At 42.2% G+C, this 14,932-nt stretch overlaps 1 protein-coding gene across 1 annotated transcript in view; it reads right to left on the reverse strand.

Annotated features, from left to right (window-relative positions):
• LOC138282357 (potassium voltage-gated channel subfamily G member 2-like) overlaps positions 1–14,932 on the reverse strand; it is a 913,601-nt gene that overhangs the window by 461,806 nt on the left and 436,863 nt on the right. Inside the window, exon 4 of the mRNA XM_069219780.1 lies at positions 6,370–7,233. Coding sequence (XP_069075881.1) covers positions 6,370–7,128 — 759 coding nt within the window. The 5' untranslated portion in view covers positions 7,129–7,233. The remainder of the gene's footprint in view (positions 1–6,369; positions 7,234–14,932) is intronic.

Consider the following 14,932-nt stretch of genomic DNA (forward strand, 5'->3'; position numbering starts at 1 on the left):
CTAATTGCGTTTCGCAGAAATTCACAATCAGGTAATTGTTATTCAAAATAATGATACTTCTGACCCTCAGGTCCAAGTGGACTTGTTTAATGATATAAATATTTTCTTTTGCCCTGCTAACAGAAAACAAAAGCTTCCAAGGAGGTTTAAACAGCAAATAACCTTTGTGATCATGTGGTTTACATAGTTCTGCATAGTTTACCAAACTGGCAAACTATGATTTTCTTACACTTTAAGGTGTGCCCATGAGCAGGGTAGGATAGGGCCAAAAAATAGGCCCGGGCACCAAAATAAAAGTATCCCCTATTAACGAACCATATAGCTAAAAAGGAGACTCTCAATTGCAAATCAGGCCATTTCTGAACTCGTAAAGGCCTGCTGCATCCGTATTTTGCAAGGTCTGAGAGACTGCATGCGTTTGTGTTTGCTGCAGGCAATGTTTGTTTTAATATCAGGGAAATCAACGCAAAAAACGGCCCAGATGTCCATAAAACAGGCCCAGAAACAACCAAAAAAATGGCCCACACACTGATCTGTCACACTAGCCCATCGGGCACTGTCTGATTGTCATATAGGCCAGTCAAACCCTGCCCATGAGACAATTAATGCAAAGAGGCATTTTAGGTGTTCCCTATATAGGTCAATTAATGATAAGATTTATCTATGTTTTACCCACGTAGGTCAGTCAATTCTATGACGGTGCCCAGTCTAACAATACCTGATTGGTGCTTGGAGTGCTGTCAGGACATTGCAGTGTTCATCTTGATCAGTAATATGCGGCTGGTGGCACGCTGCATTTAGATACCTATGCACAATTGAAAAAAATCTGACAATTCATATGTGTGGTTTAAATAGCGGATAGTGGTTATTGAAAAGTGTCCCAGGTGTCTCTCATTAGTATAGTCAATGCCATGATATAACCTAGAATTTAATCGTACTGATTCACATGTACAAGACCTCTCTGCTTCCCTTTTTATGTCACAGGACTTGAACGCGCTTTTCTGCAATCCTCCTGCACTCTTCCTGTATACAAGGAATGATTAAACATGGATGTTGATGAAGCTGCCACAACCACCGACCGATGGGTGTTGATGAAGCTGCCACCACCATCAATCGTAAGTGTTCATGGAATCCATAGGCGCACGCCATCCAGTGCCTAATTTGAGCCAAGATTTTCAGGTAGGACCCACCGGCACTTATTTTTAGGGACCAGCACTTATTTTTCCTCATTAGACTTTGACTGAGAGCAAGATTGAGAAAAACAAACAAGGCAGCTAGAAGGAGAAGGAGAAAGATGGAAAATAAACATGACATAGAAAGAGATTAGGAATGGAAAATATCTGCTAGAGTGACCTAAAGGGACATGAAGTGTCTGGTGTTGTATCAAAGAGGCATGGGATAATCTAAATAAGCCAGCCTGGTTATTCACACTGACATTCAGTAGGTTTATGAGAAAAACCTAGGGTGCCAACAATTAGGGTCAGATGTACGACCTATTGTTTGTGACTCTGCCAATTGCAAATTGTGAGTCGCAAAACAAAATGTACAACAGAGTTAACCACAATGTTTGTGATCCCCACATGGGTCGCGAGGGACCTGCCTCATTAATTATCATGAGGTAGGTTGCAGTTCGCAACCAATTTGGGAATGGCTGCACTTACAAGGATGGTGCCCTGCTGAGTTCAGCAGACCACCATGTCTGTGACTTTTTCAATAATGCAGTTTTCTTATTATTTTTAAAATGCAGCCCGTTTTCCTTAGAGGAAAACGGGCTGCAGTTCAAAAATAAGAATGAAAAGTTTTCTTTTAAAATTTGCAGTGCAAGCAGTGGTCTGTGGGACCACTGTTTTGCTACAATTCCTTGGGGGCCCCTTCCTGTTGTCGTAGTTTGGACTCTTGCTCTGGGCAAGTCTGCTGGTTCAAGGATGACAGTACTTATGTTTGTAGGTGGCTATGCTTTATCCTACAACAAGTCGCAACTGTAATCCCAACCCCTCCGGCTCATTTGCAGTACCTCACCAAAAACCCACACAGTTAAAGCTGATTTGTGGCAGCCGTTACGCATGGACTCAGAAGTATGACATCTCAGGGAGTGTTGTGGTTAAACTGAGATTACCTCTTTCTCACAGATATATCATGTCTCAACCAAACACAGGCAATAACGAAGATGCAGTAATGTTTCAATAGTTTTTATTTAATACAGTACTGTAAATCGCATGGGCTGCAATGATTTGGATAATGGACAGTGCATGAAATAGAATTGTAAAGACGAGAGTCATGATGATGAAGACCCCCACCATCTTGCGTTAGCATGGAAAGACATAAAGGTGGTCATTACAACCTCGGCGGTCTTTTTACAAGACCGCCGAGGGACCGCCGTGCGGAAGACCGCCAGTAGTGGCGGTTTGCCGCTCGGTGTATTATGACTGTTGGCTGCTCTCCGTCCTTTTTCCGACGAAGAGCTGCCAACAGCCATACTGGCGGGCGGCGGGGAAGTGGAGGTTGCTCCACCTTCACCGCCACACCAACAGAACACCGCCCACCAAATAACGTCCTGTGATTCGGCGTGGTGGTGTTCTGTTGGCGGTGTGGTGTCGGCGGAGCAGCCCTCATACCCTCCCGGAGGATCGACGGAACAGGTAAGTCGATCGTCCGTTAGGAGAGGGGGGTGTTGTGTGTTGTGTGGGTGCATGGGGGTGTGCGTCTGTGTATGTAGAGGGGGTGTGTGTGTGCGTGTATACTTGCGGGGTGTTGCGTGTATTGGAATGAGTGCATGTATGTCTGTGGGTATGTCTGTATGGATGTGTGCATGTATGTTTGTATGTGGGTGTGCGTGTCTGACTGTGTGTGTGGATGAAGGCATGTATGTCGGTGTGTGTGCGTGTGTGTGTTGGTGGTGCCTGCGTGCGTGTCGTGTGTGTGTGAGTTCTGTGATGTTGGGGGTCGGGGTGGGGAGGGGGGCCCTGCCACCTTTAGGGGTGGCAGGGGTGGTGGGGCGTGTAGGGGAGGGTGTCGGGGTGGGGGAGACCCCTATCAGTGCCAGGGAAGGCAATCCCTGGCACTGATAGTGCTTGATGGATTTCATGGCGGTTCCAACCGCAGGAAATCCACGGCGGTAAGCCAGGTCAAAATACCGCCGGCGGTATAGTGACGACCGCCGGGCTGGAGACCCAGGTCTCCAGCCCGGCGGTCGTCTCTGCCCTGGCGGGCGGAACGGAGAACCGGCGGATGACCATGGCGGTAACTGCCATGGTCATAATACAAAAAAAAAGACCGCCAGCCTGTTGGCGGTCTTACCGCCGCTTCTCCGCCTTCCGCCAGGGTCATAATGACCCCCAATATGTCCTAGTACCCTATTGTGATAGACCTAACCTTCTACCTAGAGGAGAGCTGGGTATGCTAAACTGAATCTGCCAATGCCAAGTCCCTGGAAGGAGCCCCCAAGCCTGATTACCTTGAAATGAGGTCTCGAGCTCAGACTTCGGAAGAACACGAAGTCCGGGTCAGCGTCAAGGCGACATGCAGCATCGATAGAAGCTATGGTATCTGGTCGGAATCCCTCTGATTATCTGTCTAAAGTGTGATGTATTTATACAGATCTACTTGGACCCCTGACGTAGGTTGTTCCAAAACAATAGATAACACTGCATGCTTGGGACAGTAATTTCTAATGTGAGCACCTACAGTTTGTTTGTCTTTGTCGCATGAGTTGACGCCTTAGCGCGGTGACACTGATAACATGACTCTAAACAAAAGGGCCTAACTATAAACAAGGCAGCCATCTTAGAAGAATTAATTAAATAAATGGTCTAAGACAGAGCAAGCTAAGTAGGTTAAAAGTCACTAGGTGACAGGGGCACTAGTCTGCGAGCCAAAGGCGAAGCTAACTCTTGTTATCCCATTTAAACCATCTAGGATTCACTACACTGTTTACGAATGGCTTAACACCAATTCCAAATTGGTGTTAACTGTGATTGTTTTGCGACCGCATTCACAGTCACGTTTCAAGTATACATCCCCTTGCAGGTCGCAATTAGGAAGGGACGTACTCAGAACGCCCTCTTCCTAATTGCAAATCACAAACTCTGTTTTGCGATTCAGTAACTGCATAACGACTCGCAAAATAGAGATTTGTAAATAGGCAAACACATTTCTTTGGTTGCAACCAACAAAAAGCTACGTACATGTGGCCCTTACTCTTTTACAACTTAAGCACTGATGTCTAGTCACATTTCTTTATCCACCTATAAGTTTGCTACGCCATCTGTAATTGACGGGTTGGTTAGAGTTTGGCAGATGTCGGACACCATTTATACACTCTTAATAGGTAGAAAGTGACATCTACTACTTTGTTCCAATGTCCCACAGCTGCCAAACATTCAATAAACCCTATGTAATGCAAAAGCAGAATTCAGTTTCTGTGTTCTGCTGTAGATATTTTACAAAATTAATTTGATCAATAATTTCATATTTTCCACGGCCTCTCCCTCAACACTCTGGTCTTGAGTTTTTCTCCCTCGTGGTTCATACTCTCGTAAATATGTTGTCTCCATATTCAACTATATAACATCATATTCGTTCCATTTAGTTCTTAGCTCTCAAAACTGCCTTCGCTGTGCCTCTCCGCCTTTCACATATACCCTCCTGCCTTCCTCCTCCTGTGCTGAGATTCCTTACACCTTTCAAAACCTGACATGGTGTAATAAAAAGCAAAGCGCATGCTCAGAGTTTTATAAATACTGAACAAGAATAATAACGGTATCCCTTGGTCTGTATATACCCTTCACAAATAAATATCGAAGGGTCCCAAGTACTATTTTTACAAAAATGTGCTCTCAATAACACTTGGGTAAGCTTATTGATGGAGGTTCTTGCAACTGATACTATGTCCTCTTGCAGCATCCCTCAGGGTTTTGTTGTTGTTCCAGTGGTGTAACATGCAAGGATGGGCCCCGTGCAGAATGTGCAAAGGGGGCCCGGAGTCTCTCATATATCACAGATATTCTCTGGCCTTGGGTGGAATTGAGCCCCATCCCCGATCCCTCGAAGGGTTGAGGGCCCTTATAGTGTTGGGGGCCCCATACACCGCAGAGACTGCAAGGAATACATTACGCCCCGGCTTCGTTCACAATGTATTTTACAACTTAGCTATCATACTACAATGCCACTTGGCACTTCTCTGGTTAGGTTTTCAGTATATTTCGTTTTCCCCCTTAGGTGCATACAACTGGATTTGATGGCTCAGTGGATTAATACATGCAGTGCAGGAATCTGTGATTGACATCATGGCCACAGGTTCAAAACCCAGTGGGTGCACTCAGCTTTTGTCTTTCTGAGATAGATGAAACCAGTTCCATGGTGTGGTGACAATAAACATCAGTTAATAAGCACCATGGGGTGAAAGTGTGCTTTCCACATGTCATGGATGCAGGTTGTGTTTTCTTTGCTTTCTTCCATGAAGACTATCCCCAGGAACACTTTGTCATCAGTGAAGCAAAAAGTGAGGTACAGCATGGACCTCAACTAGGGATTACCTCATTAAGGGAGAGAACAAAGAATGCCAGATCAGTCCCCTCAAATGAATGGACTCTGGCCTCTATATTTCCTGTCAATCCATGTATTCTTCTTTTAATCCCTAAAGTGAGCAAGTGATATGTGGTGCTACACAAACTCCTAAATGCATAAATAATAAGAGTCTGGCAGCAATCCATCTGATAGCACCTAGACTGCACCAAGCATGATGTGTGAAAATGGAGAGAACAAAAACATTGATACGCAGAAATACAAATTAAACACTGTTGTAAAGTTATGTGCATGTTTAAAATACCACATGGCACGTTGTTGCCCACTCAGCTTGGTTCTTCATACTCCACATTGAAGTAATGTAACCTTCTAGCTAACAGGCACTCATTAGAAAAGAGAGTATGTTTCTTGAATACCTTGAATGCTCATACACAAAAAGAAGTCTTTGAAGGACTGTATTGTCCACTCACACCTTACCCTCAGCTGATTTTGAGATGTGTCCATAGTAAATCTTGCTGCCAATTACTCAACATCCTCTGAATCTTTCTATGTACCTTTCATTAACCTTTCTAGATGTCCGAATAAGAAACCTGGATCACTAGTGGACTGTAAAGCTTTCACCAGTCTTTTCAGAACCAGTAAACTGTGGGTTGCTTTCATGGCATCCCATAAATAATTGTACAACTGAACCATGACTGTTGGCACATACCAACTGCCTTTATTTTTTACTTTATTTTTATGTGTTTCTCTTCTTCTTTAGTTTTTTTTTTTCATTTGTGTCCTTTCTTTTTTATGATTTTGTCAAACTTTAAACATGCACTTATAGCTACCACTGAAAGCACTCACCCGATCTTCTTCTTCCCTTAGATCTGGCATGGTGCTGATGCAGAGACTGACTGCAGTGATGGCCACAAAAGAGACTGAGAGGCAGGCGAAAATCTTCCCAGGGATCCCAGAGTGTGGGTTCTCTACCATATCCCTGAGTCTTCTCATGCACTGATCCAGACGACTGTGGTCCTGCAAGGCACTTTGCGATTCATCCTTAAATATACAAAATTCCCCCTCATACATTCTTGCTTCTGCCATCTCCTCTTCCTTCTGGCGCAGCTTCCGGAGGCAGCACCACTCAAGGTGCTCCTCTTCAATCCCCCAGTACACCAGTTCATCTTGGAAGGAGAGGGCACACATTTCCCGGAGTATCCTTAATTTCCCAGCTGCCATAAATGACATAATAGTCCGAAAGGCACAAGGGTTGCGGTCAAAAAAGAACTCGTTACAGCTAATGTCATAATCATCACAGATGTCCATGATCTCGTCATAGTTGTTACAAGATTTAAGTTTTACAAGTCTTGTCAAAGGGCAGTCCTCCAGGGTGGTCCATGGAATCCTGTACTTGATGCCACCTACGTTGATGATAACATGCCTGGTGCGGTCTTCCAGATGCCCTCTGTAGCACTTGTCCTCCCCCGGAAGGAGCAGCTTAGCATTTTTGTAGAACAGCCCTTTCTTTGTCTCTACCTCACACAAGTCTTCAAGGTTTTTAAACCGAAAGCCGGTGAAGTCCGGATCTGCTTTCCCTGCGAGCAATGCCATTTCCGAATACATCTGGTCTCTACATTAAAACAGGCACCTTTTCCTAGAAAATGCAGTTAGCAGGGTGTTGGAACTATATCACACCAGGTGAAGGGGCTGTTGTAGTATCAGCTACATCTAAAAAAGCAAAAAAGAGGTGTTAATGTGTAAATACATTTAGATATGACCTCATATTTCATTGATGTTTCTATCTTCTGTACTGTAGATCCTACTGTAGCTACCAGGACATACTTAGAATATCAGACATTCTTATGGACACAATGGAAGCCTGACACATGATGCATACCAGTACCATAGTACAACACTCAATATGAACTCACCACAACAAAGCCTAACTACAATGCCTAAACTTCTAAAAAAGATATACATATAGGTTCCAAAAGTTTTTCTTAGGAGCCCACCACTTGTGTTGCTGAAAGCTGGGAATGCTGAATACCAAGACCGTCTGGTCTTAATTCGACCACAAGCCTCATTTTTCCACCAGCCTACACTTCCCTCTTTATTTTACTACCACACATTATTTTTCATCCCTTTACCACTGTTTCCTTTTCTCTTCCTTCATTTTACCCTTTCTGTCTTTCTATCTCTTGCTGTGGGTCTAAGGACCTTATTTAGAGTTTGGCAGACAGATTACTTCATCACAAATGTGGTGAATGACCAGTCCGTTGTATTATATATGTACTGTAGACTGAGAGACCTGTAATATTGCAGATGTGCTATCTGCCTCGTTTTGATGGAGCATCCCATCTGCCAAATAATAAATGGTGCCTTGAGTCTGAGGCTGAATAATCAACCCCAGTCCCAGATATGCATGTTGGTACCCATGAACTGCGGAAACAGCCACAAGTTAAACACTTGTTAGATTTGGTAACATCTTGGATCACTGATATGTTTAGCAACCACTCCTTATTCTTGGCATTGTTACTGAATAATTACCCTTTCCTCTTCTGATAGAATGTCAGGAAAAACTCATTTGAGTTGAAAGTACCGTCGATGGTTGGAACTTTGCTCACAGACTACACTATTATGCAACATTTGCAGATTTGTTTTCAATTGTGACAATAGTCTTGACTATGTCAGGGCCCTTGTTATCAGGGTACCTAGAGAGGGTTTAAGTGAGGAGCCAACTTTGATGATTGTGGGATTGCACGAGACCCATGCTCTAGAGAGCAGCAACCCGTCCCTTAGGACGGAGGAGTGCAGCAGCCCCTCGTTTTAGGGCAGAGAAGTGTCACCCTCCCCCTTACTGGAAGCACAACAAACAAAAATAAAAGGGTAATAACATGATTTTGTTACCATTTTATTAAGCAGCCGGCACAGGTCCAGCCTGAGTGTGAAGGTGGGGAAAGGCAATTCCTGCAGAATGGCAGCAGTGATGACTTGTCCTAAAGTCTGAAGTGCACTTGTTAGATTAGCCGGCTTTTGTGCACTGACCAGCCTGACATCTGAACTTCAGATCTCTCCAACGCGAGCGTTGGTTTGCTAGCTGGGTTATGTCCGAAGTCCAAGTCTCATAAAAAGAGTTGGGTTAGCCTGCTCCAGCAATTCTGGTGCTTCGCTCATGATGACTACCTTTATAAAAAGCATGAGAGCAAAGCCTCGATTGGTTGGATTAGTTGGCTCTGGGACATCACACTTAAAGCCACACGTTGTGGACTGGACAAGAGAGGGTGCGTAGCCAGTGACGGTAACAAAGGATGTTGCATTGGATTAAGTAAATGTTAACGTTTTTCAAATTTAATTGTTCCCCGAAAACATTAAGGTAATGCATGTCAGTGATTTAATGATTCTGTTTGTATTGCTCGTGTTTTACTTAATCTTTTTTTTCCTAAAAGTGTTAGTTATTTATTCCAGTATGTTCTGGTCCTGTATGTGCATCTTGTTACTCTTGTATAGTGCATACATTAAACTGAGTCACACCAATTGTTTATAATGACAATCAAGAGCTCTGGAGCTGAGGCTAAAATCAGTGCAAATTTCTCACAGTGCCTGTCGTTGTTTTGGCCTTTCCGCAGAGCATACACAGCAATGGTACATATTCCAGTTGTAATTGAACGTCTATGTAAATGTGTGTGATTGGGGTAAACAGTATTCAAAATATTGACAAGGTGAAAGTAAAAAAATGCAGTGCTTACAAGTGAGTGCATTGTTTGTTTGGGGCGGTGAACTGAAGGAGATGTTAGAAAGGGCATTCAGGAGAGAACGAAAAGAAGGTGGTGAATAGGAAAGAGATGAGATATAAAACATGCTGAGGGACGAGGTGTGTAAAGAGAAAAGGGCATACACATCTAACATAAAGTGCACATATCTAAAGGCCAATATTGCTTCCACAGGCCTCAGTAATATTTAATTCAAAGTCTCACATTTTCAGAAATGAAACACTTACAATGTTAATTATTTACAACCGAATCATTGGTGCTAGTCACTTAACTTAAACAGCTATCAACCATTGACAAAACCAATAGCCCTGGCTGGTTTAGGTGTATGCCAGTTGTTGTAGTGTATTTATATGGATGCAGTAAAATAAAGCTCAGAGAGAAATCAAAATACTGGCAGGGTGGCACGCCAGGAGAATCACGGAAATTTAGTTTACATTCTTAAGACTTCTTCTCTGCACATATTTTGATATATGACTGATTGCAGTCAGCAGCCGTGAGTGCTTCCCAAAAGCTGATTAGAGCATTTTCCTACAATGTCCATGCTGCACGCACTGCAAGACACTAGGCAAGCAAGGCTGGACAGTCGGAAACCGAGCATCAGGCATTTCCCGGGAGGCTGGAATGGTGGGGGTTCCTTGTATATCCAACTGTTTCCAGGCAACAATAATAGTGACTTAACTCTGATGATTAATGTGCCTGCTAGAAAGAGAACAGTTTTTTGTCTAGTGGTGGTTTTTATTCTTCTAAGATAGCATAGAGGGTTAATATGCCTTCTGCAAAGAAAGAGTACCATGCAAATCACAGAACAGTATTTTATGTGTAATGCTCAGTGGGATTCTGCATTTGTCTTAGAGAGGTCCTTTTGTTACTGTGCAGTTCAAAAGTCACGATCCTAATCAAGCACAGTGAGCTATGAACTGCCATCAAAGAGCTGCATGCAAACTGCATGGTACAGGTTACAAAGCTATGTTTTTTCCCAGTATTTGATTATCCTAATTTTGCTACCAAAGGTTTGGGTAGAAATAAAAGCTTAGTAAAGTCAACCCTAACCCCTTTGTTACGTTCAGAATCCTAAGTTCATGCTTTCTCAGACCAAGCACTCTTAAAAACTGCCTACCCGTATGGATGACGTGTGAATCCTACACCCTGTAGTCCCCTTTGTCTCATTTAAAATGTTCTATACACTGATTTAAACACATATGATTCATTGTCTTTGTATGTGATGTAAAGTGCTCCAACACCCTACGCTGGTAACAGGCATGCTATAAAACAAATTAAATACATATGAGATAGGGACTATGGAGAGATGAGAGGTACTGTTAGTGGGTGATGGCAAGGGAATCATTGACGTGCCCCATTAAAGAATGCCATATCCTGGTGCATTGTAAGGCCATCATTTACAATGCCTTAAAAAATTATGCAATTGGACATATATCGAAAAATGTGTAGTAGAATGCACTGTTTTGATATTTTTTCCCAAATTGTCTTGCGAGGGAGACCCCCATGAACCCCAAGCCCTATTGTAGTAGTCAGAATTGCTCAGTATGCACCCTATGGGGGCGGGTCTGAAAAACATTTGCCAGGGCTGCTTTGGGTTCTCAGTCTGGCCCTGTGGGCTAGTATACACTTTAAAGGGCCTGAAGCTGTCACACTATATAATTTGCATGCTACAGTAACTGTTGAATATATTTAATGCAATAAGATGTGGGTCAATTTTTTATGTGTTTAATATTTCAAAGCAACACATTAACAATTGTTTTATAGACCCTTTTTGCTTTCTTACTAAGTTTTTGTTTAAAATATTTAAAAATGCACCATTTGCCACTCTTTTTTTCAAAACTTTCATGGTGAAAACCCCCTGAGCCCCTCTTTTTGTCAGTCGAGCATGCTCACTTTGCTCGGGTGCTACATAACTAAAAGCCATTCCTAACTTATACATCCCACTACAAATATGCTATATTAGTTTATGGAGCTGTTTCAAAGTGTGACACACCAATTTGCCTTGCTGGAGATATGGTATGAGTATCTCAACAGGGATATTAGCAAAGACATGTATAGTGCTTGCTGCTGGAATAAAGCACTAGGCTGCCTTGTGGATTGCACTGTAAAGAATAAACCCAACATTCTAAGCTCAGTCCAGTGTCCAACGTGCACTAACAGAAGCAAAACTTTCCTTTTCCTGAGACCCATCCTGCTATTTTTTTGCTGTCAACCCACACAAGACTCACAGTTGCCACATATTAGCATAGAACTGACATATTCTTACTGCTTGAGTCAGATGTTCTAATGTTTTTGTGTGAGCGGACCACCATAGAGGACTGTTAATCAAACCATGGTAGTCCAAGTGATTAGCGACCTAGAAGCCAAATCAGTGAGGTTACACTTTCATGACCTGGTAGGGCTTCTGTATGGAAGCAATCTGCCATCAAATTATTTTTCATTCTCTTCACACAAGTGAATCCATTAGAAAGAAGTTAGATTGTGATTACTCTCATGAACACACGATGGACAGCTGGTCTTGATGCATAAAATGCAGAACTGCAAAGACAGGCCCATTCCCAGATGAAAACCAACATATAAGTCCCACATCTGGGCTAATAGGAGTGAACCACAGAGTACCTGTCTCAATAGCAGGCTCACTATTGAAACCCTCCAAGTTGATCAAATCAAGGGACTTGAAATGTATTCAGAATTGTTTCTCTAGTCTGAAACCAGGGTCACGGAAAGCGTGGACGGAGCAATGTGTTTCTTGTGTTCCAGACCAAGCAATGGTTGGTATGTTGGACTCAGGATCAGGGCATCTTATTTGTCCGGCTGAACAGCCTGTAGGAGACATTAATGCTACTAAAGCATCTAGGTTAAACAGAATGATGCAACGTGCCGTCCAACTGTTTTTTGTAGATTGATCTGATACAGTCCAGCCGCACATCATGTCAACTCATCCATCTTTTTCTGAAGTCTTTCTAATTACATGTTCTTTCCATTTTTTAAATTAATTTCCCTCATTGGTGATAGCCTACTTCATAATACTGACATTCTGCCTGAGCGAATATTCCATCGCAGATATTAAAGGATCTGATTACACATATCACTAATACTTTAAACATAAAAAGAGTATGTAACCCTTTTTGTATGAAAAGTGTTCAGATGCCTGTACTATTGAATAGTTTCAATCTTGAGTTTTCTGATCTAAATGACTTTTTTGACAATTACTGCTTTATCATGCTACTTCAATAGCCCTTTGATAAAATGTTTCTTATATCATACCAGCCTACATTTAAACCTCTTGGCAGCACTCAGATGGCCACCCTTCGGGTTGCACGTGATACATAGCCATGTTCCATAATTACATAACTCAAAAAATTCCCATTCTTCCTGTTGGGTGAGACTTAGGCCCATAGCTATACTTTTTTAGCGCCGCATTTGTGTAATTTTTGACGCAAAAGCAGCGCAAACTTCCAAAATACAATTGTATTTTGTAAGTTTGGCCGATTTTGCGTCAAAAAATGCCGCAAATGCAGTGCTAAAAAAGTATAAATATGGGCCTTAATGCCTTAAAATCAAATTATGTAGATATGTCCTGTTGCTAGTGTCAGGAGCATTGCCAGTGATTCATTTCTTTCATGTATGATAAGTTGCTGAGAGAACAAAAGTCAAGAGGTGAATCTCATCTAACAATAAGGGAATGAATGATATGCAATTTAATTGAAGTGTCAACTGCAGTACGTTTTGACTAACTGAGTGTTTATCTTAGGCTGAGTGACAAGTGGATATGACCGTTCCGTTTGAAACTTCATTCTTCTAAGAACTTTTTACAGTTGTTTTCCATGCCCCTATTTCTTCCACAGTTAAAGCTGATTGTGTGCTATTAGTGGTGTGTCTCCTCATTTGTTCAGATCATCCAAATCCTTTGTGTTTGTTCTTGCTCTCCAGGTAAGTTTTACATCGCATATTTCAAAATGAGTGCAAGCAGGTATCCTAAAAAAAAATTCTTAAAATAAGAACAAAATAATCATACTTTGGGACACATTTTTACTCTCCAAATATGGATGCTGAGAATATGCTTCTGGTAGGGCTTCTTCAAACCTCACTGCACCAGCTGAAAACAGCTTTTCATTCTCAAGAGTAAGTTGAAATGAAGCATCCCAGCTATTCATCATCCATCCCCAATGGTTTCCATTGCCTGCACGTTTGGAGTTCAAAGTTCGCTGTATCGTTCAGCAGAGTGATTGCGTCATGAAAGAAGCTGAGGTTCCTAGGAGGAGAATACAATCTGCACAGCACTCAATCCCTCATTCTGAAAAAGTCTTACATTTAAGTCTTACAGCTCTCTGGTCCGTGTCTTTAGAAGGCTCTTGTGGAAGATTCACAGGATGCTCCCTTTCTGATGCTCTTTAGGCGTACATTTAAATTGCGCTGTTTCAAAAATGGCTACGATATTAGTTTAGACCTGGCCATCAGCTGCTGGTCTGTAATTGCTTTCTGGCGGCGCAATATAGGGTTTGGAGAATTCGTTTATTTTGTTTTAAGTGGTGCTAGTTGGTTTTATTGCAACCTTTTTATATAAAAAAATAATCCTTGGTACGAAGTGTGTCCCTGCCTTGAGGCTATTTTTGGGTTGCATGAAATGTTTTAGCAGGTCAAACTTTTACGTCCCTAAAACGTGTTCAGTATCTTATAGAAGAAAGTGCAGATTCCTAACCCAAGAATTGGGAAAGAGTATGACAATGTGCAGCTGTTTGCATATGATGTGCCGGGTGTGTTCTAGCACAAGTTATGGATACAGCAACCCCATGCTCACGATAAAGCTTGGTCCATGTTGAAGTATGACGTAAATGCATAGACCATTTGCCAAATATGTTTAAGAATCCACAATAGATGATCAGTTTCTGGTAATGCGTATATGCATATTTTAACATAGCGGTGGACTTCGCATGTACCAAAGAAACTTTATCATAGAGAGACAATCATCAGAACAACGGACTGGGCCCAGGACTCGTCATCAAAGGAAAAATGCTGGGAATGTAACCGAATATGTCTCCTTTTACCTAAATAGACCACATTTTTACCTGGCAGATTCAGTTTATGTTTTTTGAATATATTTGCCAAAAACTGTACATACTGTGCAAGCCGATTTGACTGATAGCTGGGTTAGAGATTATATACAAGGTGGGGTGGACACCTGTAAGCACATTTCAGTGTGCTGATTGGCTGCTGAGACAGAAAAGCTGAGTTCTGACAAGGGTAGTTGGCTTGAACTAAGGGAGCCACTAGAGGAGCTGATATCTTTTGATATCTCCAAGGACACACTGTTCCTTTGGAGTTTTAGAGAACTGCGGATCCGCAGTAGCCATTCTTTACGCCGGGAGATGGGCTGGGGTTCTCTCACACTTCCTGGAGATAGCACCCCATGCATAATGACTTCAAGACCAAGACAGTGAAAGAACGTAGATTGGCCTTGACACTTCATCTCTAAAATAAGAACATCAAATGGTAGTCATTTTCTGGTGGTCACAACGTGGTGGTCACATATTGCACAACATGATGAGATGATTTTATATAATTATTGCTCTGCAAAGCATATGAGTGGAGTGTACCTTTGGATATAACAATTAATCAATGTTTCATGAATATTTAGTTGAAACTAACATTTTAAA

Source organism: Pleurodeles waltl, chromosome 2_2 (assembly GCF_031143425.1).
Source record: "Pleurodeles waltl isolate 20211129_DDA chromosome 2_2, aPleWal1.hap1.20221129, whole genome shotgun sequence".
Lineage (NCBI taxonomy): Eukaryota > Metazoa > Chordata > Amphibia > Caudata > Salamandridae > Pleurodeles > Pleurodeles waltl.